Source organism: Myxine glutinosa, chromosome 8, assembly GCF_964187855.1.
Source record: "Myxine glutinosa chromosome 8, kmMyxGlut1.1, whole genome shotgun sequence".
Taxonomy (NCBI): Eukaryota; Metazoa; Chordata; class Myxini; order Myxiniformes; family Myxinidae; genus Myxine; species Myxine glutinosa.
Window position 1 is genome coordinate 161,238,494 of NC_136268.1, and position 22,217 is coordinate 161,260,710.

Below are 22,217 nucleotides of genomic sequence, written 5' to 3' on the forward strand. Positions count from 1 at the left end.
GAGCATATCCCGAGTTGACGTTCACCAAGAGCTTTCCAATATCATTTTCACCATCATCGACCTTTCACTCACTCTCGTCACACTCACCACACTGCCTACAAACTCCTCAGAAAACAGGACACCAGCACCATTCACGCCTTCTTTCCTGTGGACAGATGAGCCCAAATTAGAGCTTTTTGGTAAAGCACATCATCTCTGTGTTTACAGAAAACCAAATGAAGAATGTACCTTCTATTTTGTCATAAGTAGATTGAGAATGAGGATTTATGCCGGATCACAGGTCTCCATGTTTGTTTTTTGATGCCGATAGTGCGCATTAACCTTTGATGTGACCTTTTTGAAATTGCTTGTAGTACAAACCTAGATTTCGTCGTTGTTGTTTAAACGGTGCTTCTTATGATGAATAAAACAGAATATTTTGATACTCACCAGTTACATGAGAGTTGCTCCCAAAATATATTTGTAACTTGGATTTTAAAATGTTCAAAAGCAGTTTTATATTATTCATTTGTGCACGATATGCGTGTATTTGGTATGAAACTGAAGATCATCCAATTGGTAGTGTTGTGCAGATGTGCCAAACAAAAACCCGGCAACTTGGGAAAAAAATCCATAATATATTCGTTTTTATTCTGAATTACATGAAGCTTCACCAAAATCTAATCATTTTGTCCTTCTCACACACCCAACTCTCCACCAAATTTCGTCTGAATCCGTCTACACATTTTTGAGATATCCTGTTCGCAGACAGGCACACAGACAGGGGTGAACACACAACCACAAGGTAAAGCAAAGGTAAAGGTAAAGCAACAAGGAACACACAAGGTAAAGCAAAGGAAGTTGAACGCAATTGTCATGCAAATGACGTGGCAATGTGTTTCTTGTTAGACAAGTCACATGCATTTGTAAATTCGCTACTTAGGCTTTTGAAGGCTGTTCCACAGTGCTAATTATCTGTTTGCTGGTACTTGTTGTTTTGTTGGCCATGTTTACCATCTGTGGTGTACCTAAAAAATAAATGTTTTGTCGTTTATTCCATGGGAGCCTTTTTATGAATCCTCCGTAGTGGTTAAATGAAATGTGTGTCTGTTGATATTTATTCCTCTTTCCTTATTATAATGATTTTCCTTTTGAAAAACGTGCAGCAGTGAAAACATGATGGGAAATTGTATTTAACAAATCGGTCACGTTTTCAAAGGCTTGTCAGCATGAGACGGGGTTTTGCAATCAATTCTGTGTGTCTGTCCTGGCCGTAACTTTCTACAATTTGAACTATTATCAAATTTTCAACAAAGCTTTTTAATGATAATATAGAGAAGCCAAATTAATTTTTTTCCAAAGGTCATAGGTCAGCATCCCCTAAAATCATCAATTTTCATCCAATTGACCTGAAATTTCAATTTACCATTTGAGTTTTGGCATCAAATTTTCAACAACGCTTTATTATGAGAATATGGAGAAGGCAAATTAATAATTTGGTCAAAGGTCAGCGTCACATAAAATTGTCATTTTTCGCCAAATCGACCTGAAATTTTAAGAATTTGCATATTGGGACAGTGAATTGGTTCACCAAACAAAAGCTCAAAGCTGAATGCTTTTTAAGATCAAAAGTTCAAAGCTCAAGGCTGCATAAAATCATCAATTTTCATTTTGTATTTTTTAAACTGTTTTCGTCATGTTTAGCATACGGAAGAAGACGTCTGATTACAAACGCACTTGGACGGGCTTTGCATTTTCAGATGCTTTGTAGTTTTGTTTGTCTTAGCTTATATAAAAATGTAATTGTGTGTCTGTCCACGCAGATAGCCGAGCTGAAGAGAGGAGCAGAGATTATTGTATGCACGCCAGGGCGAATGATCGACATGCTTGGTGCCAATAGCGGTAAGTCTCCTGCTTGTTCTATTGTGGCAGAGGCAGCACGCAGGGACGGAAGTGACTTGTGTGACAAATTATTATTTGTAAACCTTCGTGTAGATCGAATTATCAATTTTTCTCATCTTGCTAAATATTTATTGTGCTTTTACTACTTATTTATTTATTTACCCTCATTAATTGTTTTATTTTTGAGCTCGACTTGGATATAGGTCAGGTGAGCTTATGGGATAGCACGTATGGGATAGTCAGTCCATCTGTAAACACTTGTAACTTTTCCAAAACTGCTGATGGGGTTGTAACCAAACTTGGCGAAAATGATCTTTGCTGTGCTAGAACTCAAGTTTGTCCATGGCATCATCCCCCTCCACCTTAAGTAGGTCATCATAAAGTTCAAAGGTCCCAAAAGTACTTGAATTTCGATGTAGTTTGGCTGCCATTTTAGATTACAGGAAAACCTTTAACAATATTCTCTCTTAATAGATCAATGCGAAACTTTAAATTCATAATCAACTACCCATGGGAAACATTATTTGCGAACAATGACATCATCAATCACATGTAAAGGCAGCCATATTGGTTCATAAGAAAACCTTTAAAAGCTCCTTCTCTAAAACCACTTAACTGATTGATGCCAAACTTTACAAAAGTGATCGACTACGTGTAGGAAATATAATTTGACAACAGTTACATCATTAGTCACGTGTTTTGGCATCCATATTGGATCAAAGGAAAACCTTTAAAATTCACCTTTGCTGAAACCGCTTAACCAATGAGAGTGAAATTTAAAATATATGATTGACTACCGATGCAAACGTTTGATCAACGCTGATCCAAAAAAATATGGCTGCCAGTGACATTATAATACAGAAAGTGGCCAATGTCTCAAAATATGAATTATAGGCACCTTGGAGTTGCACCTCATCACATAGGGAAGTGAAACAGGAAGCTTTGACACACAGGAAGTGAAATCCTCACACCACAAGCGGCCAATATCTCGAAAACTGAGGCTCATAGACAGCAGGGAGTTGCACTGCCATGAACATCCTGTCAATACTACCTGCCCTAAAACGTGTATTCTAAATCCAGCTCTTATTTTTTTTACCCTCATCCATCCATCTATCACTCCACGTTTTGGCAAACCAGACAGTTGAGCTACTGGACCATTGGTCCTCAATTTAAATTTTTACTTTCATCTGTCATTGCTATTCCCGGTGTGTACCCTGGTTAGAATAGGTACACCGTATCCCTGCGTGTCGTAAGAGGCGACAAAGAGGGTTGGCGTCAGGAAGAGCATCGGCCATAAAAACATTGCCTCAAAAAGAGAACCATGACAATTACAACTACATATGGGCAGGGTACAGCCCGGAGTGGAGATCGGTTTCTGAGGTTTGGGACATGGAATGTAGGGACAATGACAGGGAGATCAGGAGAAGTGATGGAAGTATTGGTCAGAAGAAGAGTGGACATGTGTTGTGTGCAAGAGACGAGATGGAAGGGAAATGGTGTGAGAATGGTGAAGGGTAGGCAGGGACAGAAATACAAGTTTGTGTGGCAAGGGTGCCCAGAGGGCGTGAATGGTGTCCTGTTTTCTGAGGAGTTTGTAGACAGTGTGGTGAGTGTGACTAGAGTGAGTGATAGGTTGATGATGGTGAAAATGATGATTGGAAAGCTCTTGGTGAACGTCATCTCGGGATATGCTCCACAGGTTGGTCGGAGCGATGAAGAGAAGGACAAGTTCTGGTGTGCGATAGAGAAGCTGATGGAAAACGTGAAAGATGAGGAAGTTGTTGTGGAAGGAGGAGACCTAAAGGGACATGTGGGAAGGAGTATGGATGGTTTTGAGGGAGTTCATGGGGGTTACGGATATGGTGTGAGAAATGGAGAAGGTGAAAGGATTTTGGAGTTTGCTGATGGAGCTGATTTGTTGATTTGTAATACTCAGTTCCAGAAAGGGATAATAAGCTTGTTACAATGTTACATACACGTCAGGTGGGTCGACGACAACCGTTGACTACCTGATGGTGCGTAGGCGAGATAGGGGGCACCTCCGGGACACAAAGGTGATCCCGGGGGAGGAGGCTGTTTCACAGCACCACTTGGTTGTCTGCGACATAAGGGGGAAAGGTGCGAGGAGAGCTCGGCGGGTGAAGTACCAACCGAGAATGAAGGTGTGGAGGTTGAAAGAGATGACAGTAAGGGAGGCATTAAAAGAGAGGCTGAGTCGGGTCGAGGATGATGTGGTTGAGCTTGAACGTGGTTGGATGTCAATGAAAGATAGTCTGTTAGGAGCCGTTGGTGAGGTATGTGGATGGACAAAAGGACCACCGAGGCACTCGGAAACATGGTGGGGGGATGATGAAGTTGGAAAGAGGATTGACGAGAAGAGGAAGAAGTTCAAGGAGTGGCAGAAGGCGAAGTGAAGGGTATGGGAGCAGAAAAAGCAGAGCATGAAAGTTATAAGGCAGCCAAGAAGGCTGCAAAGAAAGAGGTAGCAAAGGCGCAGGAGGCATGTAGGAAAATGTTCAGAGAACGCTTGGATTCGGAAGAGGGTCAGAGAGCGGTATTCAGGATTGCAAAGCAGATAGCGAAAGAGAGGTGTGATGTGATGGGGGTGAGTTGCTTGAAGGATGAAGTGGGACAAATCGTTGTCGACCCAGATGGAATTAAAGGAAGATGGAAAAGATATATGGAAATGCTGTTGAATGCAGAGAATGAATGGGATGGCAACATAGAGAGTAACCCAGTTTTAAGACCGGCAGAGAAGATAACTGAGAAGGAAGTTGAGGAAGCGATAAAAGCAATGAAGAGTAGAAAAGCGGGAGGACTGATGGGAGTTGTGGGAGATATGTTGAAGGCAGTGGGAAATTGGGGTGTGAAGATAATGACAGAGATCTGCAATCTGGTGGTGAAAGAAGGCCGCATTCCAGTGGATTGGGAACTGAGTACCCTCGTCCCTCTATACAAGGGGAAAAGTACCCTCTGGAGTGTGGCTCGTACCGAGCGATAAAGTTATTGGAGCATGGAATGAAGGTATTGGAAAGGGTGTTGGAGAGGAGGATAAGGAAGAAGGTGAAGATCGACGAAATGCAGTTTGGATTTATGCCAGGAAGAGGAACGACAGACGCGCTCTTTATTGTGAGGCAGTTGCAGGAGAAGTACATGGAGAAGAGGAAGAAAATTTGTTTCTTGGGTTTGTTGATCTGGAGAAAGCATTCGATAGGGTTCCACGTGAAGTATTTACATGGGCATTGAGGAAGTTAGAAGTGGAGGAATGGTTGATCAGAGTAGTGATGGCAATGTACAAAAGAGCGCGCACAGTTGTAAGGACGAAGGACGGGAACAGTGGTGAGTTTGAGGTGAAGGTGGGAGTGCATCAGGGGTCGGTACTAAGTCCACTACTATTTGTAGCTGTGATGGAGGTGCTGGCTCAGAACGTAAAGGAGGGTTTACCGTGGGAGTTGTTGTATGCAGATGATCTGGTGTTTATTGCGGAAAGTATGGATGAACTGAAGGAAAAGATGAACAAGTGGAAGGAATGTATGGAGACAAAAGGTCTGAACGTGAATATCGGAAATACTAAGGTGATGGCAAGTGGTAAACCATGTGGTGAGGTGGAAAGAACTGGGAAGTGGCCATGTGCTGTGTGCAGGAAGGGTGTCGGAGTGAACTCCATTCAATGTACAATGTGCGCTGAGTGGGTTCATCAAAAATGTAGTGGTCTGAGAGGGTCATTAACCAGTGTGGCAGCTACATTCAAATGTAAGGTGTGCACAGAGGGAGCTGCAGATGGAGGAAATGTTGAGTTGGATCTTGGAGACGGCGTTAAGCTGGAAGGTGTGAAACATTTTGCTACCTCGGAGACATGCTGAATGGAGAAGGTGGATCAGACTCGGCAACGGTTGCTAGAGTGAGATGTGCATGGAAGAAGTTTCGGGAACTGAGTGGCGTGCTGACGAGGAGGTGTGTGTCGTTGAAGCTGAAGGGAAAGGTGTATGCTGCATGTGTGAGAAGTGTTATGATTTATGGGAGCGAGACATGGGTAGTTAATGTAGAGCAGCAACGAAGGCTGGAAAGGGTGGAAATGCGAATGGTTCGGTGGATGTACGGAGTATCGTTGACAGAGAGGAAGACAAATGATGAATTACGAAAGATGATGGGAATAGAGCCTGTGATTGATGCTGTGAAGAGGAACAGGTTGAGGTGGTGTGGTCATGTGTTGAGGAAGGATGAAAGTGACTGGTTGAGAAGAGTGATGGAAATGAATGTGGAAGGAAGTAGAGGACGGGGAAGACCGAGAAAGACTTGGTTGAAGATGGCGGAAGAAGAAATGCGGGCAAGGGGGTTAACAAGGAGAGATGCAGAAAATAGGGCAAAATGGAGAAGATTGTCATGGGGACCGCAAGGCTAACCCCCACTCTCGCAGGGAAAATGGCCTTAAAATGCATGTTGTGTTCATCAACAAATGCTCGGAGATAGGATACCCTGCTTAACATCCATCCTTGGGACTGCACACTGCGATTTATTGCTCTGCCTGCGAAGCACCAATTTGACAGTTTTATTGTTGGACCGATAAGTAAACCTAGGCTAGAGAGTTCAAAGGTAAAACTCTAAAATCAGGCCCAACTTACATCATTCTGCTTTATAAATACTAGTCCACGTCAAATTTGAACCATCCTTGTAACTTGTACCGAAATTCAGCTTGATTTTTTAAAATTACCTGCAGGATACTTCCTTTGTTTATTGCATTTCTTTGAAGATTTTGTGCTCAAAGAAGGAACCTGATAATATAAGGAAAAATGAATAGGATAATCCTTATAAATAATGTTTGTGTTGATTGAACGTGTATATCGATATGACCATGTGCTATGACTCTGCAGGCCGAGTAACCAACTTGCGTCGAGCCACGTACGTGGTATTGGATGAAGCCGACCGCATGTTTGACATGGGCTTTGAACCGCAGGTATTTTATTTGCATTGTCTCAGTCTGGGCATTGCCCTAGTCTTATTACTTGTATTAACCTGTGACGTGAAATCCGGCTGTGCAAATTCAGTGTAATCGCGGTGGGTCCACAGTTGGATATAACGAGCAAGGAAAGAACAAACTGGAGGAGAAGGAATGAAACACAGTAACCTGCAATTGAGGAGGTTTGAATGATGGGGGTACAAAATAGTATGTGCTGTGGGAGGGGATGACATGATGCATTGGTGCATTGCTTGAAACCTTCGAGGGAAGAGTGAGATTGAACAGTCTCTGGAAGGCAGTTCCAGAAATTGGAGGAAAGAGGAACAGAAGAATGGCAGTAGAAGGCCAGACTGGATCTCCGATATTTAACCAGGATGGAGTTGCTGGAGAAACCTGAGCATCCTGAAGGAGTTTCAGGAATGTTCGGAGGGCAGAGAGAGACAGAAAGGAAGAGAGAGAGACAGGCAATGAGAGAGAGAGAGACAGGCAAAGAGAGAGAGACAGGCAAAGAGAGAGAGACAGAGACAATGAGCAGACCGTAGCGAGACCAGAGGAGAGGTGGATAAAAAAAAACAGAGGGGCTTCTGACTTGTCTGCAATGCGAGAGCAGCAGGCATTATGCTTCATCTTCATCGTGGATGGTTGCAATGATGAGAGCTTTAGATTCCATAGAATCCAGGCGATGCAGATATGATACTGGGGCGTCCACCGATGTTGAGAACAGTACTTTGTCATTGAGTTGTGAATAAAGGTGTTATAGGCTGTGATTAGTTCTGATTTTTCAAGGAAAGACTTGGAACGACGAAGGATAGCAAGTCTTCGACTTCCTTTGAAGCCCATATTTGCAATATGGTCAGCCCAGGAAAGGACAAGGCTGATTGTGAGGTGTATAAGTTCAAGAGACAAAATTGCTTACTGTATTTGACATCGGAAAAAATGGATAGGTGGATTTATTTGATGATCGTTCCTGAGTGACAGGTTGTCTTGGCCTATGATATTCACCTGTATTGAAAGACCAGTTACATTTTTCAGACCGACATTTAATTGATTCCAGATCAACACACTGTAACAGTGTGTCTGCCTGTCAGAGGATGGGGAGTACTGTTCACACAATGTGTAGTTGTCTGTAAAAAGGAAGAGACAGTTTATGTGGATTCGGAACACCGCTGGTCTCAAGACTGCTTAGGGACACCCCGACCTCCACATAGAGACAGGTCCCAGCCAAGAAAAAGCTAAAGAAAAATTCCAGCCAAGGTTTTCTCAGTGGTTCCGTCATTCTTAGCCTATGCGCTTTCAATTTAGCTGAGCGGCCACCCTGGATTTGGCCTCAAATACAATATGGTGGCCAAAATCCAAAATGACCAAACTCTACTGTATCACACTTTCAACACTGATTATAGGCTTAACAATCTTTTTTTGCCTACGATATCATTTGTTTCTGTTTGCATAAAAGAACCATGTACAAGCACTTTCTTTTGTAGCAATGTTTAGTCAGTAAATATCCAATATAGCCGCCTAAATGTAAAATGGCCACCTGTATGTCCTGCATTTTCTCTGAATAGAGTGGCAAAAGTTTATTGATTGCTTACTATAATTAGTAACAATAAAGTTTCTTTTTTCATTCTTTATCAAAAAACACTATTTGAAACGCCAAGCCATATTATTTTCCATTGTAGTCCATATTCCTTTGTGAGGCTACCTGAAGCGTGTTCCCGAGATTACCTGCATGTGTTTCTGAGGTAACCCGGAGCTGTCCCTGTGCAGACTAATAGGTACAGACACGACGATCGCTGGATATATTCGCCAGGGATATCTCAAAATAGTGTTGCAGCTTGATTACTGTATGTATTAGTTTGATGGAATGGTAGTTTATCCATTAAATATGTTGTTTTTCATTTCTCTTGACCCTGACTGTTTTGTATTTACTGGAGTGGATTGTCTCACTTCGCACGCCTCACCACACGTCTCTACAGAGGCACAGGCATATTTGACCATGCCTGCTTTTCTCCAGGAGTAAGACAATGGGGGAATGGTGGGTGTGGGTTAGTGGTGGTGATGGTGGATCGGGGCTTGGAGGGATTTCGAGGGGGGAGGTTGGCCAAATATATTTTGTGCTCTGATTGAATATATACTGTAAATCAGATGTCAGAACCCAACATGTTTCAATAAAAAGGAACTGAGCACAAATATATATATTTTTTATTTTTTTTATTTTTTTTTTAAATTGTATTAATTATCGGTTGTAGCTGGAAGGGAAGGTCAACACAAATTTATCAAAAACTGGAATGGAAATTTGAACTGCCAGCCTTACAGAGCAGGCATACCCCTAATACCACTGACGTTGGTCTATTAATGAGGTCAACGTAACAAAACATTAGCGTTGATGAATACAGGTGCGTCACAAATGTGTTTCTTCGGTTAGCTTTACATAACAAACATGGCAGCATTTGATAGTAAACACAAATTTATAAGAAACTGGATGAGGAATGTCAAACTGCCGGCCTTTGACTTCCGGCCAAGTTTTTACGTCGTATATTTTCTTTTGCCCTATATCTCGATTTCGATCTCAATCTCAATTCATCAAGTCAAAGTAACAAAAATTACTGCTGATGAATACAGGTAAGTCATATAATATAGTCACATGAAAAAGTAAGTACACCCCATGTAAAGTTTTGACTTTTTCAACATGTTTCAACATACAGCTATTTGATCCTCATTTCAACAATATTGACAGTTAAAGTGATATAATATAACAAATATCATGAAACATTTACATTTTGTAGTCCATTGTATAATTTAAATAAACATAAATGCAAATTTCGCATGTGGAAAAAGTAAGTACACCCCTACATTTATCACTACTTCAAATACCTAAAATTAGAATCAGGTGCACCAGCTCAGGGGCAAATGATTAGAACATCGTTAGAGAAGATCTTGGAGGAACCTGTCTTCTTTAAACCTCAGACATTTCGTTTGATTTGCTCTTTGTTGAAGTGTGCGGCATCACCATGCCTAGATCAAAAGTACTCTCTGAGGCCTTCAGAAAGAAGGTTATAGATGCCTACAAGTCTGGGATGGGATTTTAAAAGATCTCCAAACAATTTGAAATCAATCATTCGACTGTCCGGAAGATCATCTACAAGTGGAGAAGATTCCAAACAACTGCCAACTTGTTCAGGCCAGGCCGCCCCAGCAAGTTCAGCCCGAGAGCAGACCGCAAGATGGTGAAAGAAGTCTCTAAGAACCCCAGAATGTCATCACGGGACCTAAAGGTAGCTCTTGCCACTGTTGATGTCAAAGTGCACGAGTCTACCATTAGAAAGAGGCTGCACAAATTTGATCTACATGGGAGGTGTGCCAGGAGGAAACCTTTGCTGTCCAGAAAGAACATCAGGCCAAGACTAAAGTTTGCCAATGAACACCTAGGCAAAGACTAGCACTTCTGGAACAATGTGCTCTGGACAGATGAGTCAAAGGTAGAGCTATTTGGCCACAGTACCAGAAGACATGTTTGGCAAAAACCAAAGACAGCATTTGACCACAAGAACCTGATACCAACTGTAAAGCATGGTGGTGGAAATATTATGTTTTGGGGCAGCTTTGCTGCATCAGGGCCTGGGCAGCTTACCATCATAGAATCCACGATGAATTCTTCATTGTACCAGAGGGTGCTTGAGGATAATGTGAGGCCATCTGTCGAAAAGGTGAAGCTCAACCGAAGGTGGACCTTGCAACATGACAATGACCCTAAACATACCAGTAAATCCACCAAGGAATGGCTGAAAAGAAAGAAATGGAGGGTTCTGGAATGGCCAAGTCAAAGCCCTGATCTAAGTCCCATCGAGATGTTGTGGGGGGATTTGAAACGAGCTGTGCATGCAAGAAACCCCTCAAACATTGTACAGCTGAAAGAATTCTGCATGGAGGAGTGGGCAAAAATTTCTCCCAGTCGATGTCAGAGACTGGGAGACAGTTATAAGAAACACCTACTTGAGGTTGTTTCTGCCAAAGGGGGCAATACCACCTATTAGAGCCAAGGGTGTACTTACTTTTTCCACATGCAAAATTTGCATTTATGTTTATTTAAATTATACAATGGACTACAAAATGTAAATGTTTCATGATATTTGTTATGTTATATCACCTTTATCTATCAATATTGTTGAAATGAAGATCAAATTGCTGTATGTTGAAATATGTTGAAAAAGTCAAAACTTTACATGGGGTGTACTTACTTTTTCACATTACTGTATGTGTTCCTCATGTTAGGTTTATATATTGTTATGCTTGTGGGGGGTAGACGGGACAAGAATCCCTCTCCTGACACCAGTTGTCCTGTCCGTGCCGATAAAGACCGGTCTCGGACGGATTGCCGATCAGCTTACACTCCGAGGCGTTCAGTCAACAATGACAGTGTTCTTTACATGCAAGGGAAAGGAGAATGACTAACATACCTTCACGGGTCCCACCGGATGTCCTCAAACCTGGGATAATTATCAATTCAAGCTGACACTGGTGAAAATCAAGGTGAGTCCACACACAAACTCCAGATCGTGAGCTTTAATCCACTTGAATTCAGCAACATCTATAAAGGAATGATATTCTGATAAGCAAGCATTCCTCAATCATAATAAGAGGCAGTGTCGTATAAAGCAGACTATCTCTCTTACCGACTTATAGCCAGACAATTGCAGAGTAATCCCTCTCGCAACAAACCAGCTCTTTTATAAGCTGCAAGAGTATGAAGAGGGAACTGCATCGGTTAACCCTATCGGACCCGCTGTCGACTTTAGTCAACTTTTTCCATTGTGTGGCAACAGGATCGAAATGAACGGGTCCAATAAGGTTAATATCCATAGTTTCATATCAGACACAGAATTAAATGTACAAAAATACTGGCTTTATTGAAGAAATGCCAGTAACCAAATAATGCACGACAAAACTAAAATTTCTAAATGGAGCGCCCCCATACAGACCCGTATATACACACAAGGGGAAAAATAACTGGTGAAAATAATGTGTAATGTTTCTGTACTCAGCTGTGAGCGGCTTCTGAACCCCGTCGAGAATCGTCCAGGCCCCGAGCGTGCAATCTGGACGTGGCACAGGCCCTGGCGGGAAGTAGGCCTCAGCGTGCCCACGTTCACTCAGGCGCGCTTGTCTTCGTCGTCAGCTTCACCAGCACCCACGTCTCTCAGCGCACTCAGACGACGCCCAGCCAGCACTCACGAGCCAGTGAAAGGATAATGCGGCCGCTCAGCCGTTTGCCCGGACCAAGAAGAAATAATGCACGAGCCGCGACCGTCTGCAGGAACTCGGCACACCGCTGGCAACAACCATGGCTGTTTGATATCAAAGTCCCAACTCGAGACAGATGTCGACCGTTCGTATTGAAAGTCCAGCACGAGAGATATCCGCCTTCTACAAACACCAGGACCCAAGAGACAAGAGGATGCACCACTGCACGCTATCAATGTCCCACGCAAGAGCGTGTCCCAACGCAAGAGCTTATCGGCGCCCGTTCACTTTCAGATCCAGAAGCCGAGAGTGAGAATGTCGGCCCTCCAACTCCTTTGTACTCAAGGCTCTGACGTCATCCGACGCCGCCCGTGCCTGCTCCAACCAGCGAGTCCTTCTCTTCAGTGCTCTACAATCCTAACTAATCACTGCTCTCTGGGGCGTGGCCTCACGGACCTGCCTGCTCTTGTGATCACCCATCTGTGGTATCAGTGGTGGTTGAATGTCCTGTTTCCGGTTAGTTTTTATTTATTGTTATTAATGCATGATTGCTGGCTTTGTGTGTGTATGTGTGTGCTGCATTGTCATAAAGAACAGAGGGGAAATAACAGAGGCAATTACATACAGGGGATTAATTACTCTTAATCCCAAACTAATTAACATAACCCCATTCCTCGTCATGGGGACAATGATACACTCTTAAACGACATCTGGTCTAAACGGATCCCTACTTATTGTACATGGGGGTTCTTCTTCACGCGACATACAGAGCATGGTAATCGATACACTTCTACCTGGCTCTAAGGTAATCATTGTCTACCCCCCACAGATATAACAATATATTGTTGCGGTTCTCTCGCCGCCCTTCCTACCCCTACCAAGGGGGGATTAGGCCCCTTGGTCTTGCTGGGCTGGCGGAACCGAGACCTGAAACGTCCTTTCCGGGCGAGCGCAAAATAGGGTTTCGGGACCAAATTCTCGCTCGCACCTAAGTACTCGCGCCGCCATGGAAACGAGGTAGCAAGCCTCGCACGAACCACGTGTGGATGGAGTACGCCGAGTGGGTTGCGTACACGTGATCCGTGCAGTCTTAATTAATGGACCCCGATTTAAGCAGTTTTATTCGTGCCACGCTTAGTCAACTGGAGAAATCACAAAAACGATCGAATCAAGAAGAAAGGAAGAACAGATGGGTTTAACTATTCCCACACATATATACAGTTCAAGGACGAAGAGAAACAGAGCAATCCTTAGGCAGTCTTAACTTATCCCTGGGACAACGGGCCCGTCTCACACTCACACGGGGTATTGTAGATGGGCAGGTGTTCCCCAACGCGTCCAGGGATGGTCCTCGTCCAGCTCCCCACGGTCCCCGGCACGTCCCGCGAAGATGGTAGCAGGCGAAGGCAGGGACTCGTCGCGTGTCTCTCGAACAAAGGGATGATCGGGGCGAACAGTAGAGGGCGGACTTTAGCGCGGCTGGCGGTTACTCAACCTCGTTCACTCGCTCGGCTGAAATGCGCTATTTCGTTATAAACGTGCCTGGCTGCGCCCGCGTATATGTAGCGACCAACTCCTCTTCTTCAATACACTTGGTGTTGGTTAGTGCGCGCGTTCTCGTGCAATGGTCAAGTTCATCAGGCAGTACAAGGTGAGTCCTGTTATCTCTCTCTCTTTCGCAGCAAGTCAAGTCCTCGCGCTTATCCGGTGTTCCTCTTCGAGTCCTTTATCTCTCTCTCCCCTTCTGCGAGTCCTGTCGAGGGCTTTTGTGCAGCGGTTCCCCCAACGAACAAGTCCTTCAACGAGCACATCCTTCGATACAAGTCCTTCCGAGGGCTTTGTGTATCGGGTTATATAGATACGCCCTGCGCCTTCTGGAACCCTCTTACCACGCTCTATGACGCGACACCGCCGCCACCATCTCTGAGCCCTGATTGGCGGCTCATGCTCACCGTCCCCACTCCTGACGCCGCTCCACCCTCGACGCCGCCCCCACCTTCTTAGGCCTACCTCGTGTTAACTCGCCTAATGAACAACCAATGGGTAGCAAAATGGATTGCGCCTACAGATGTAGAATGACTGGTAGAAGTAGGGCCTATTCTCCTGTCTTTACACAACGCAGAACTAACATAGGAAATGGCCTATTCTCACACATACTAAGAAATAACTATACTACAAATGAGGCTACATGTTGCTCGTGTGACTATCTATGGGGGGCAAACCTTTAACTTTGATTGAACTCACTGTACAAACCTCAAAACCGCAACACTGCCCCCCTCCCTCGTCAGACTCGTCCCCGAGTCGAACCTACTAACACTGGAACGGCCGGTTTTGAGAAAGACTTGGGACTAACTTTTAATTATGTGTGACATATAGATGTGGTTCCCCCTAGCGTTTAATCTAACCCCGTGTATGCGACAGTTTTACAACACTAAATATGTCCCACCTACTGCGTTGTGTAGATAACTCTAACAGACTCACGCCCACAATTAACCGAATTGCGGAATTATTTTCAAACTACACATAAAGCCGGTGGGTAGCATCTTATTTACACGCATAAAACCTAATTATTTACAGTTCTATAACCCAGGACCTGTTCTTTGTGGAAAGAAGATTGGAGGGGAGAGAAAGCACATCATCGCACCAATACACAAAACACATTTAAAAGTTCATATTTGCTGCTGGTGTCTGCATCTTGCTGCTTTGCTTCCTGCATGTCGCATTTTCTGTGTGCAATAATACAGTTCTTCTTTCCTGGCACACCAAGAATAAAATGTACAAAACCCGTGTTCGTTTTATTAATTCCTGGCCAAGCAGGGCCAACCTTATGTGGTCCGTCTGCGTGACCTTAATGCCACTCAAAACAAGTGGTCCGAAGATGCAAGGTGAGTTTGCAGCAAAATGCCGCATAGCAGAAGTGTAAGGCCACAGAACGTGTGGTCCATAATGTGTAATGTGATGTGTTAATGTGCAGCAAAGTGTTCGTGGCAGCAGGGTGCTGCACACATGCAGCAAAGTCACAACAACGGATATGGCCGCAAGGTGCCGCACAGTTCGGCTGCACAGATGTAGCAAAGTGCAGCAGGGGTGCTGCCAGGTGTAGCGAAGTGCAGCAGGGGTGCTGCACAGTTTGATGTTCCGGCACAACTCCACCTCCAAAGTGGGTCCATGGGTGGGGGCAGAGACAAAGCACAGTCAGTCAGCAAGACAGAAGGGGCGCAAAGGTACACAGCAAACAAAGGTGATGAAACACGGGGGGCGCGGAGGAGCGAGCAGAGCAGACTCGTCCCTAACTGTCCGTACCCCCCAACGTCGGCTCACACTACAGTACCCTTGTCCTTCCTGGTATTTACAAATTCGTCGCTACGTTTTGTCTCCCATATCCCCCATTAAACCAAATTCGTCTTCCCATCACTCCCAAGAAGGAAGAGATGGAACAAACACACAATGTCACTTTCAAGTCATTGATGCGTCTTACACTCTCAAACAGTTTCACAGCTTGGTCCTGGTGTGGAGTTCGTCTCCTTGGTGAGTGGCTGTGGATGGCGCGAAGGGATTTCTCATCCTAACTATTCTAATGACATTAACTCAGTTACACTACCCGGGGTCGTGCCCTGCCAATTCAATTGGCCATCTTTAAACTATACAACAACAACAACAACAACAACAACAACATGCATTTTAAGGCCATTTTCCCTGCTAGAGCGGGGGTTAGCCTTGCGGTCCCCATGACAATCTTCTCCATTTTGCCCTATTTTCTGCATCTCCCCTTGTTAACCCCCTTGCCTGCATTTCTTCTTCCACCATCTTTAGCCAAGTCTTTCTCGGTCTTCCCCGTCCTCGACTTTCTTCTACATTCATTTCCATCACTCTTCTCAACCAGTCACTTTCATCCTTCCTCAACACATGACCAAACCATCTCAACCTGTTCCTTTTGACAGCATCAATCACAGGCTCTATTCCCATCATCTTTCGCAATTCATCATTTGTCTTCCTCTCTCTCAACGATACTCCACACATCCACCGAACCATTCGCATTTCCACCCTTTCCAGCCTTCGTTGCTGCTCTACGTTCATTACCCATGTCTCGCTCCCATAAATCATAACACTTCTCACACATGCAGCATACACCTTTCCCTTCAGCTTCAACGACACTCCCCTCCTCATCAGCATGCCACTCAGTTCCCGAAACTTCTTCCATGCACATCTCACTCTTGCAACCGTTGCCGAGTCTGATTCACCTTCTCCATTCAGCATGTCTCTGAGGTAGCAAAATGTTTTCACACCTTCCAGCTTCACGCCGTCTCCAAGATCCAACTCAACATTTCCTCCATCTGCAGCTCCTTCTGTGCACATCTTACATTTGAATGTAGCTGCCACACTGGTTAATGACCCTCTCAGACCACTACATTTTTGATGAACCCACTCAGCGCACATTGTACATTGAATGGAGTTCACTCCGACACCCTGCCTGCACACAGCACATGGACACTTCCCAGTTCTTTCCACCTCACCACATGCTTTACCACTTGCCATCACCTTCGTCTTTCCTATATTCACCTTCAGACCTTTTGTCTCCAGACATTCCTTCCACTTGTTCATCTTTTCCTTCAGTCCATCCATACTTTCCGCAATCAACACCAGATCATCTGCATACAACAACTCCCACGGTAAACCCTCCTTTACGTTCTGAGCCAGCACCTCCATCACAGCTACAAATACAGACTTGGCATATAATGTGGAATATTTTTTTTTTCTTGACTTGGGTTTACTTTCTTAACTCAGTATATCAATCTGGTGAGTTTCCTTTACACTTTGGTGATTTATTTGTTAAAAGAACCATGTCACTGATTGTCTGTCGCAGCAAGAAGTCAACAACAGGAATATATCACAGGTGGCGTGGCAAAATTTACGGACAGATGCATTTGATGATTGGCTTCACAGTCGGGTATACAAGGGTTGCTGCGTTCTGTATTAGTGGAAAACAACTGCTGCACGTCTCCAAAAGTTATTGCCGCTTCCTCTGGAGATGGTCCGTCAACTCGACAATGTTGTTTGTCATGGAGTGGTGGCTTTACAAAATTACGGCATGAAACAGCGTGCTATTGCTCGGCAGTATGGCATCACTCAAAGTCAGGTGTTAAAGATCCTGAAACGAAATGCTCAGAGGGGTGTCCCTACTCCAATACCGAGGCCAGGACGTCCCCGCAGAACCACAAGGAGGGATGATCGCCAGCTGCACCGGTTAGTCCGCAATGGCCGTACCAAGTCAGCGAATCGGCTTAGGGCTGAGTGGCAGCATCTGACAAATGTGCCTGTATCCAGAAGGCTAGTCAACGAACGACTGGTTCAAGCAGGCTATCATGCCAGGCGTCCCCTGAGAAAGCCACGCCTGACCAGACAACACCGCCAGCGCCGATTGCAGTGGGCCAGATAGCACCGTCAATGGCAGCCAGGACACTGGAATCACATGATCTTCAGTGACAAGTCTCGATTTCTGGTCTATCGTCAAGATGGCCGTGTCCGAGTGCGCAAACAAGTGCATGAAGCCTACAACAAAGATTGTATAGTGCCAAGAGTCCAAGCTGGAGGTGGTGGGGTGACCGTTTGGGCTGCTTTTCATGCAGGGGGCAAAACTGACCTGGTTGTTCTGAATGGAAACCTGAAGCAGTTCAAGTACAGGGCCATTCTGGAAGAAACATTGCTTCCATTTGCTCGTGCAGCCTTTCGAGGAAACTTTGTCTTCCAAGATGACAATGCACGGCCTCATCGTGCTCGCATGATCCAACACTTTCTTGCTGACCGTGGTGTAGAGCATATGGAGTGGCCTGCCATGTCCCCGGATATGAATCCGATAGAGAACTTGTGGGCAGAATTAACGCGTCAAATCGATCACTTGGACCAGCACCCGACCTCTGTGCGTGAATTGCAGCAGGCTATTGTCACTGCATGGCAAGCGATTCCTGTCCAAACCTTGGCAAATCTCGTGAACAGCATGCCTCAACGTGTACGTGCTCTCCTGAATGCTCGTGGGGGTTACACGAAGTACTGAACTGTAATTTTACTGTCCGTAATCCCAGTCGTAATTTAACTTTTGTTTTTGTTAATTTTTTTTTGGCTAATTTGCAAAATAAAGAGATACTTCTGGAAAATGTACAGAAGTTTAACACAGTACTGTCCATGAATTGAGTTTGATATCAGTTTACATCACTTTCAAGGATCAATTTATTTGTTTCAAAATGTCAAATGTGGTTTTTGTTTCTTTTAAAGATCACATTAACAAAATCTAGAATAATTTCAACATAATTCCAATGAACTTTTGTTTCTAAGACATCTTGAAAAGTAAGTTCACCCCCACAAAAAAAATATTCCATATTAAATGCCAAGTCTGTAGTAGTGGACTTAGTACTGACCCCTGATGCACTCCCACCTTCACCTCAAACTCACCACTGTTCCCGTCCTTCGTCCTTACAGCTGTGCGCGCTCTTTTGTACATTGCCATCACTACTCTGATCAACCATTCCTCCACTCCCAACTTCCTCAATGCCCATGTCAATACTTCGTGTGGAACCCTATCGAATGCTTTCTCCAGATCAACAAACCCAAGAAACAACTTCTTCCTCTTCTCCATGTACTTCTCCTGCAACTGCCTCACAATAAAGAGCGCGTCTGTCGTTCCTCTTTCTGGCATATATCCAAACAGCATTTCGTCGATCTTCACCTTCTTCCTTATCCTCCTCTCCAACACCCTTTCCAATACCTTCATTCCATGCTCCAATAACTTTATCGCTCGGTACGAACCACACTCCAGAGGGTCACCTTTCCCCTTGTATAGAGGGACGAGGGTACTCAGTTCCCAATCCACTGGAATGCGGCCTTCTTTCACCACCAGATTACAGATCTCTGTCATTCTCTTCACACCCCAACTTCCTGCTGCCTTCAACATATCTCCCACAACTCCCGTCGGCCCTCCCGCTTTTCTACTCTTCATTGCTTTTATCGCTTCCTCAACTTCCTTCTCAGTTATCTTCTCTGCCAGTCCTAAAACTGGGTTACTCTCTATGTTGCCATCCCATTCATTCTCTGTATTCAACAGCATTTCCATATATCTTTTCCATCTTCATTTAATTCCATCTGGGTCCACAACGATTTGTTCCACTTCATCCTTCAAGCAACTCACCCCCATCACATCACACCTCTCTTTCGCTATCTGCTTTGCAATCCTGAATACCGCTCTCTGACCCTCTTCCGAATCCAAGCTTTCTCCGAACATTTTCCTACATGCCTCCTGCGCCTTTGCTACCTCTTTCTTTGCAGCCTTCTTGGCTGCCTTATAACTTTCATGCTCTGCTTTTTCTGCTCCCGTACCCTTCGCCTTCTGCCACTCCTTGAGCTTCTTCCTCTTCTCGTCAATCCTCTTTCCAACTTCCTCATCCCACCACCATGTTTCTGAGTGCCTCGGTGGTCCTTTTGTCCATCCACATACCTCACCAATGGCTCCCAACAGACTATCTTTCATTGACATCCAACCACGTTCAAGCTCAACCACATCATCCACTACCCTACTCAGCCTCTCTTTTAATGCCTCCCTTACTGTCACCTCTTTCAACCTCCACACCTTCATTCTCGGTTGGTACTTCACCCGCCGAGCTCTCCTTGCACCTTTCACCCCTATGTCGCAGACAACCAAGTGGTGCTGTGAAACAGCCTCCTCCCCCGGGATCACCTTTGTGTCCCGGAGGTACCCCCTATCTCGCCTACGCACCATCAGGTAGTCCACGGTTGTCGTCGACCCACCTGACGTGTATGTAACAAGCTTATTATCCTCTTTCTGGAACTGAGTATTACAAATCAACAAATCAGCTCCATCAGCAAACTCCAAAATCCTTTCACCTTCTCCATTTCTCACACCATATCTGTAACCCCCATGAACTCCCTCAAAACCATCCATACTCCTTCCCACATGTCCATTTAGGTCTCCTCCTACCACAACAACCTCCTCATCTTTCACGTTTTCCATCAGCTTCTCTATCGCACACCAGAACTTGTCCTTCTCTTCATCGCTCCGACCAACCTGCGGAGCATACCCCGAGATGACGTTCACCAAGAGCTTTCCAATTATCATTTTCACCATCATCAACCTATCACTCACTCTAGTCACACTCACCACACTGTCGACAAACTCCTCAGAAAACAGGACACCAACACCATTCACGCCCTCCGGGCACCCTTGCCACACAAACTTGTATTTCTGTCCCTGCCTACCCTTCACCATTCTCACACCACTTCCCTTCCATCTCGTCTCTTGCACACAACATATGTCCACTCTTCTTCTGATCAATACTTCCACCACTTCTCCTGATCTCCCTGTCATTGTCGCTACATTCCATGTCCCAAACCTCAGAAACCGATCTCCACTTCGGGCTGTGCCCTGCCCATATGTAGTTGTAATTGTCATGGTTCTCTTTTTGAGGCAATGTTTTCATGGCCGGATGCCCTTCCTGATGCCAACCATCTTAGTCGCCTCTTACGACACGCAGGGATACGGTGTACCTATTCTAACCAGGGTACACACCACCATCTTTAAAGTATGTGGTTCTAAAAACCGAATTCCCCATTGACCACTCTGTGATGCCATCCAAATTTGGGTCTCACTCCCCAATTTTTCACTCTGCGCCCTTGCACAATTTCGGGGCTGGGTCGTGTGGCTCCACGAGCAGGTCTACCTACCTGCGCACCTCCGCCACTGAAGTCGCCACCCGAGCTTACCTTGCTCCTTGCAACTACCTAAATTGGGGAAGGCCCCTCCTGGCTCTCTCACCCCCTGATGCCCTCCTCGGCATTGGGCTACCCGGGTCCTCTCCTGGGATCCTCGGGCCTCACTCAACAACTACCCTAACTGGCTCCCAGAGCCTACCTGCGGCCTCACCTGGCCGACAGACTACCAGCAGCAGAGTGGCCCAATAACCATACGCACCAATTAAGCCACACGCCCAGCCAGTCCACATACTCCTGCACCCACCAAAGCACTACCTTGCCACTACTCGCACGACAGGTGTCAATATCCAAACAATTTACCTGAGCCCTCTACCTAACTTTAAACTGTTGAAGTAGTGTTAAAATAACTGCATGAGTTTAATTTTTGAATTATATGAACCTGAAAGCAATTGTGGATGTTATTCTTAGTTTAGTAGTATAAAACACATTCTTGATTTGAATATTATTTGTGTGAAGCTGTTATAAGATATACATGATTAGTTAAAATATAGTGATTTCATGTTACAATGTACCCCATCTGATTCAATCTGTGTGGCGGGCAGATATAAATGTGGCAGAGTAAAGGAAAGACCAGGTCACATCTCAAATGGAGTGATAACGACATCTGGAAAGAAATTCGAAAAAGAAAATTTGTGGCTAAAATGAAGTTAATCTTGGCATACACCCTCCTTCTCAAAGAATGATGAAGACATTCTCCTTTGTAACTTGGAGATGGATGCTTACCTTCACCAAGGGAGACTTATGTGACCATTGGCCTGGATCACACTGCAACATATGAAAGAAGGGCGATCACCTACTTTGTTCACCTACATTCATCACGTCAGCAATTGCAGGACAACGACATTTTACCTGCAACTTCCACGGGATGCGGTGACGTGTGTTATTACTTCACCAACTTCCGGGGAGCCAGCATGGAGCTACAAGCGAGCGGCTGTGCCTTTTCTTCACAACAGCTGTGCACGATTCTGCTGGTTGCTCCTGGTATGGACCATGGACAACTTGAACGCCATGGTCCCAACATCATTGTGGATGCATCCGGCATCCCTGTTCCACATCTTGCTGGTCAAACCAACATCACATCAATACTTGCTCCATACTCATGATGAGTGAGGAGGCAAGTTGACGACAATTGGATGAAGGCCTTGTTCAAATCTACTATGGCTTACAGCAAGAGTGGCAAGAATGTTACATGAAAAGCAGGGTCAGTTTGTGACTCTGCCCAGCTATCACAACAGCAGAAAATCCTACGCAAAATAGTGTAGGTGCCATGAAGACATCAGAAGATAATGTTTCATACTTGAATTTCAAACGCGACTGATCAGCCCCTTCTTTTCAATAAAAAAGTCAACATTTGTGTCAAAGC

The 22,217-nt window shown here is 44.8% G+C and overlaps 1 protein-coding gene across 1 annotated transcript in view; it reads left to right on the forward strand.

Moving 5' to 3' along the window:
• The window catches only part of DDX46 (DEAD-box helicase 46), a 180,923-nt gene that overhangs the window by 79,540 nt on the left and 79,166 nt on the right, over positions 1–22,217 (forward strand). Inside the window, exons 12-13 of the mRNA XM_078783905.1 lie at positions 1,803–1,881; positions 6,753–6,835. Coding sequence (XP_078640031.1) covers positions 1,803–1,881; positions 6,753–6,835 — 162 coding nt within the window. The remainder of the gene's footprint in view (positions 1–1,802; positions 1,882–6,752; positions 6,836–22,217) is intronic.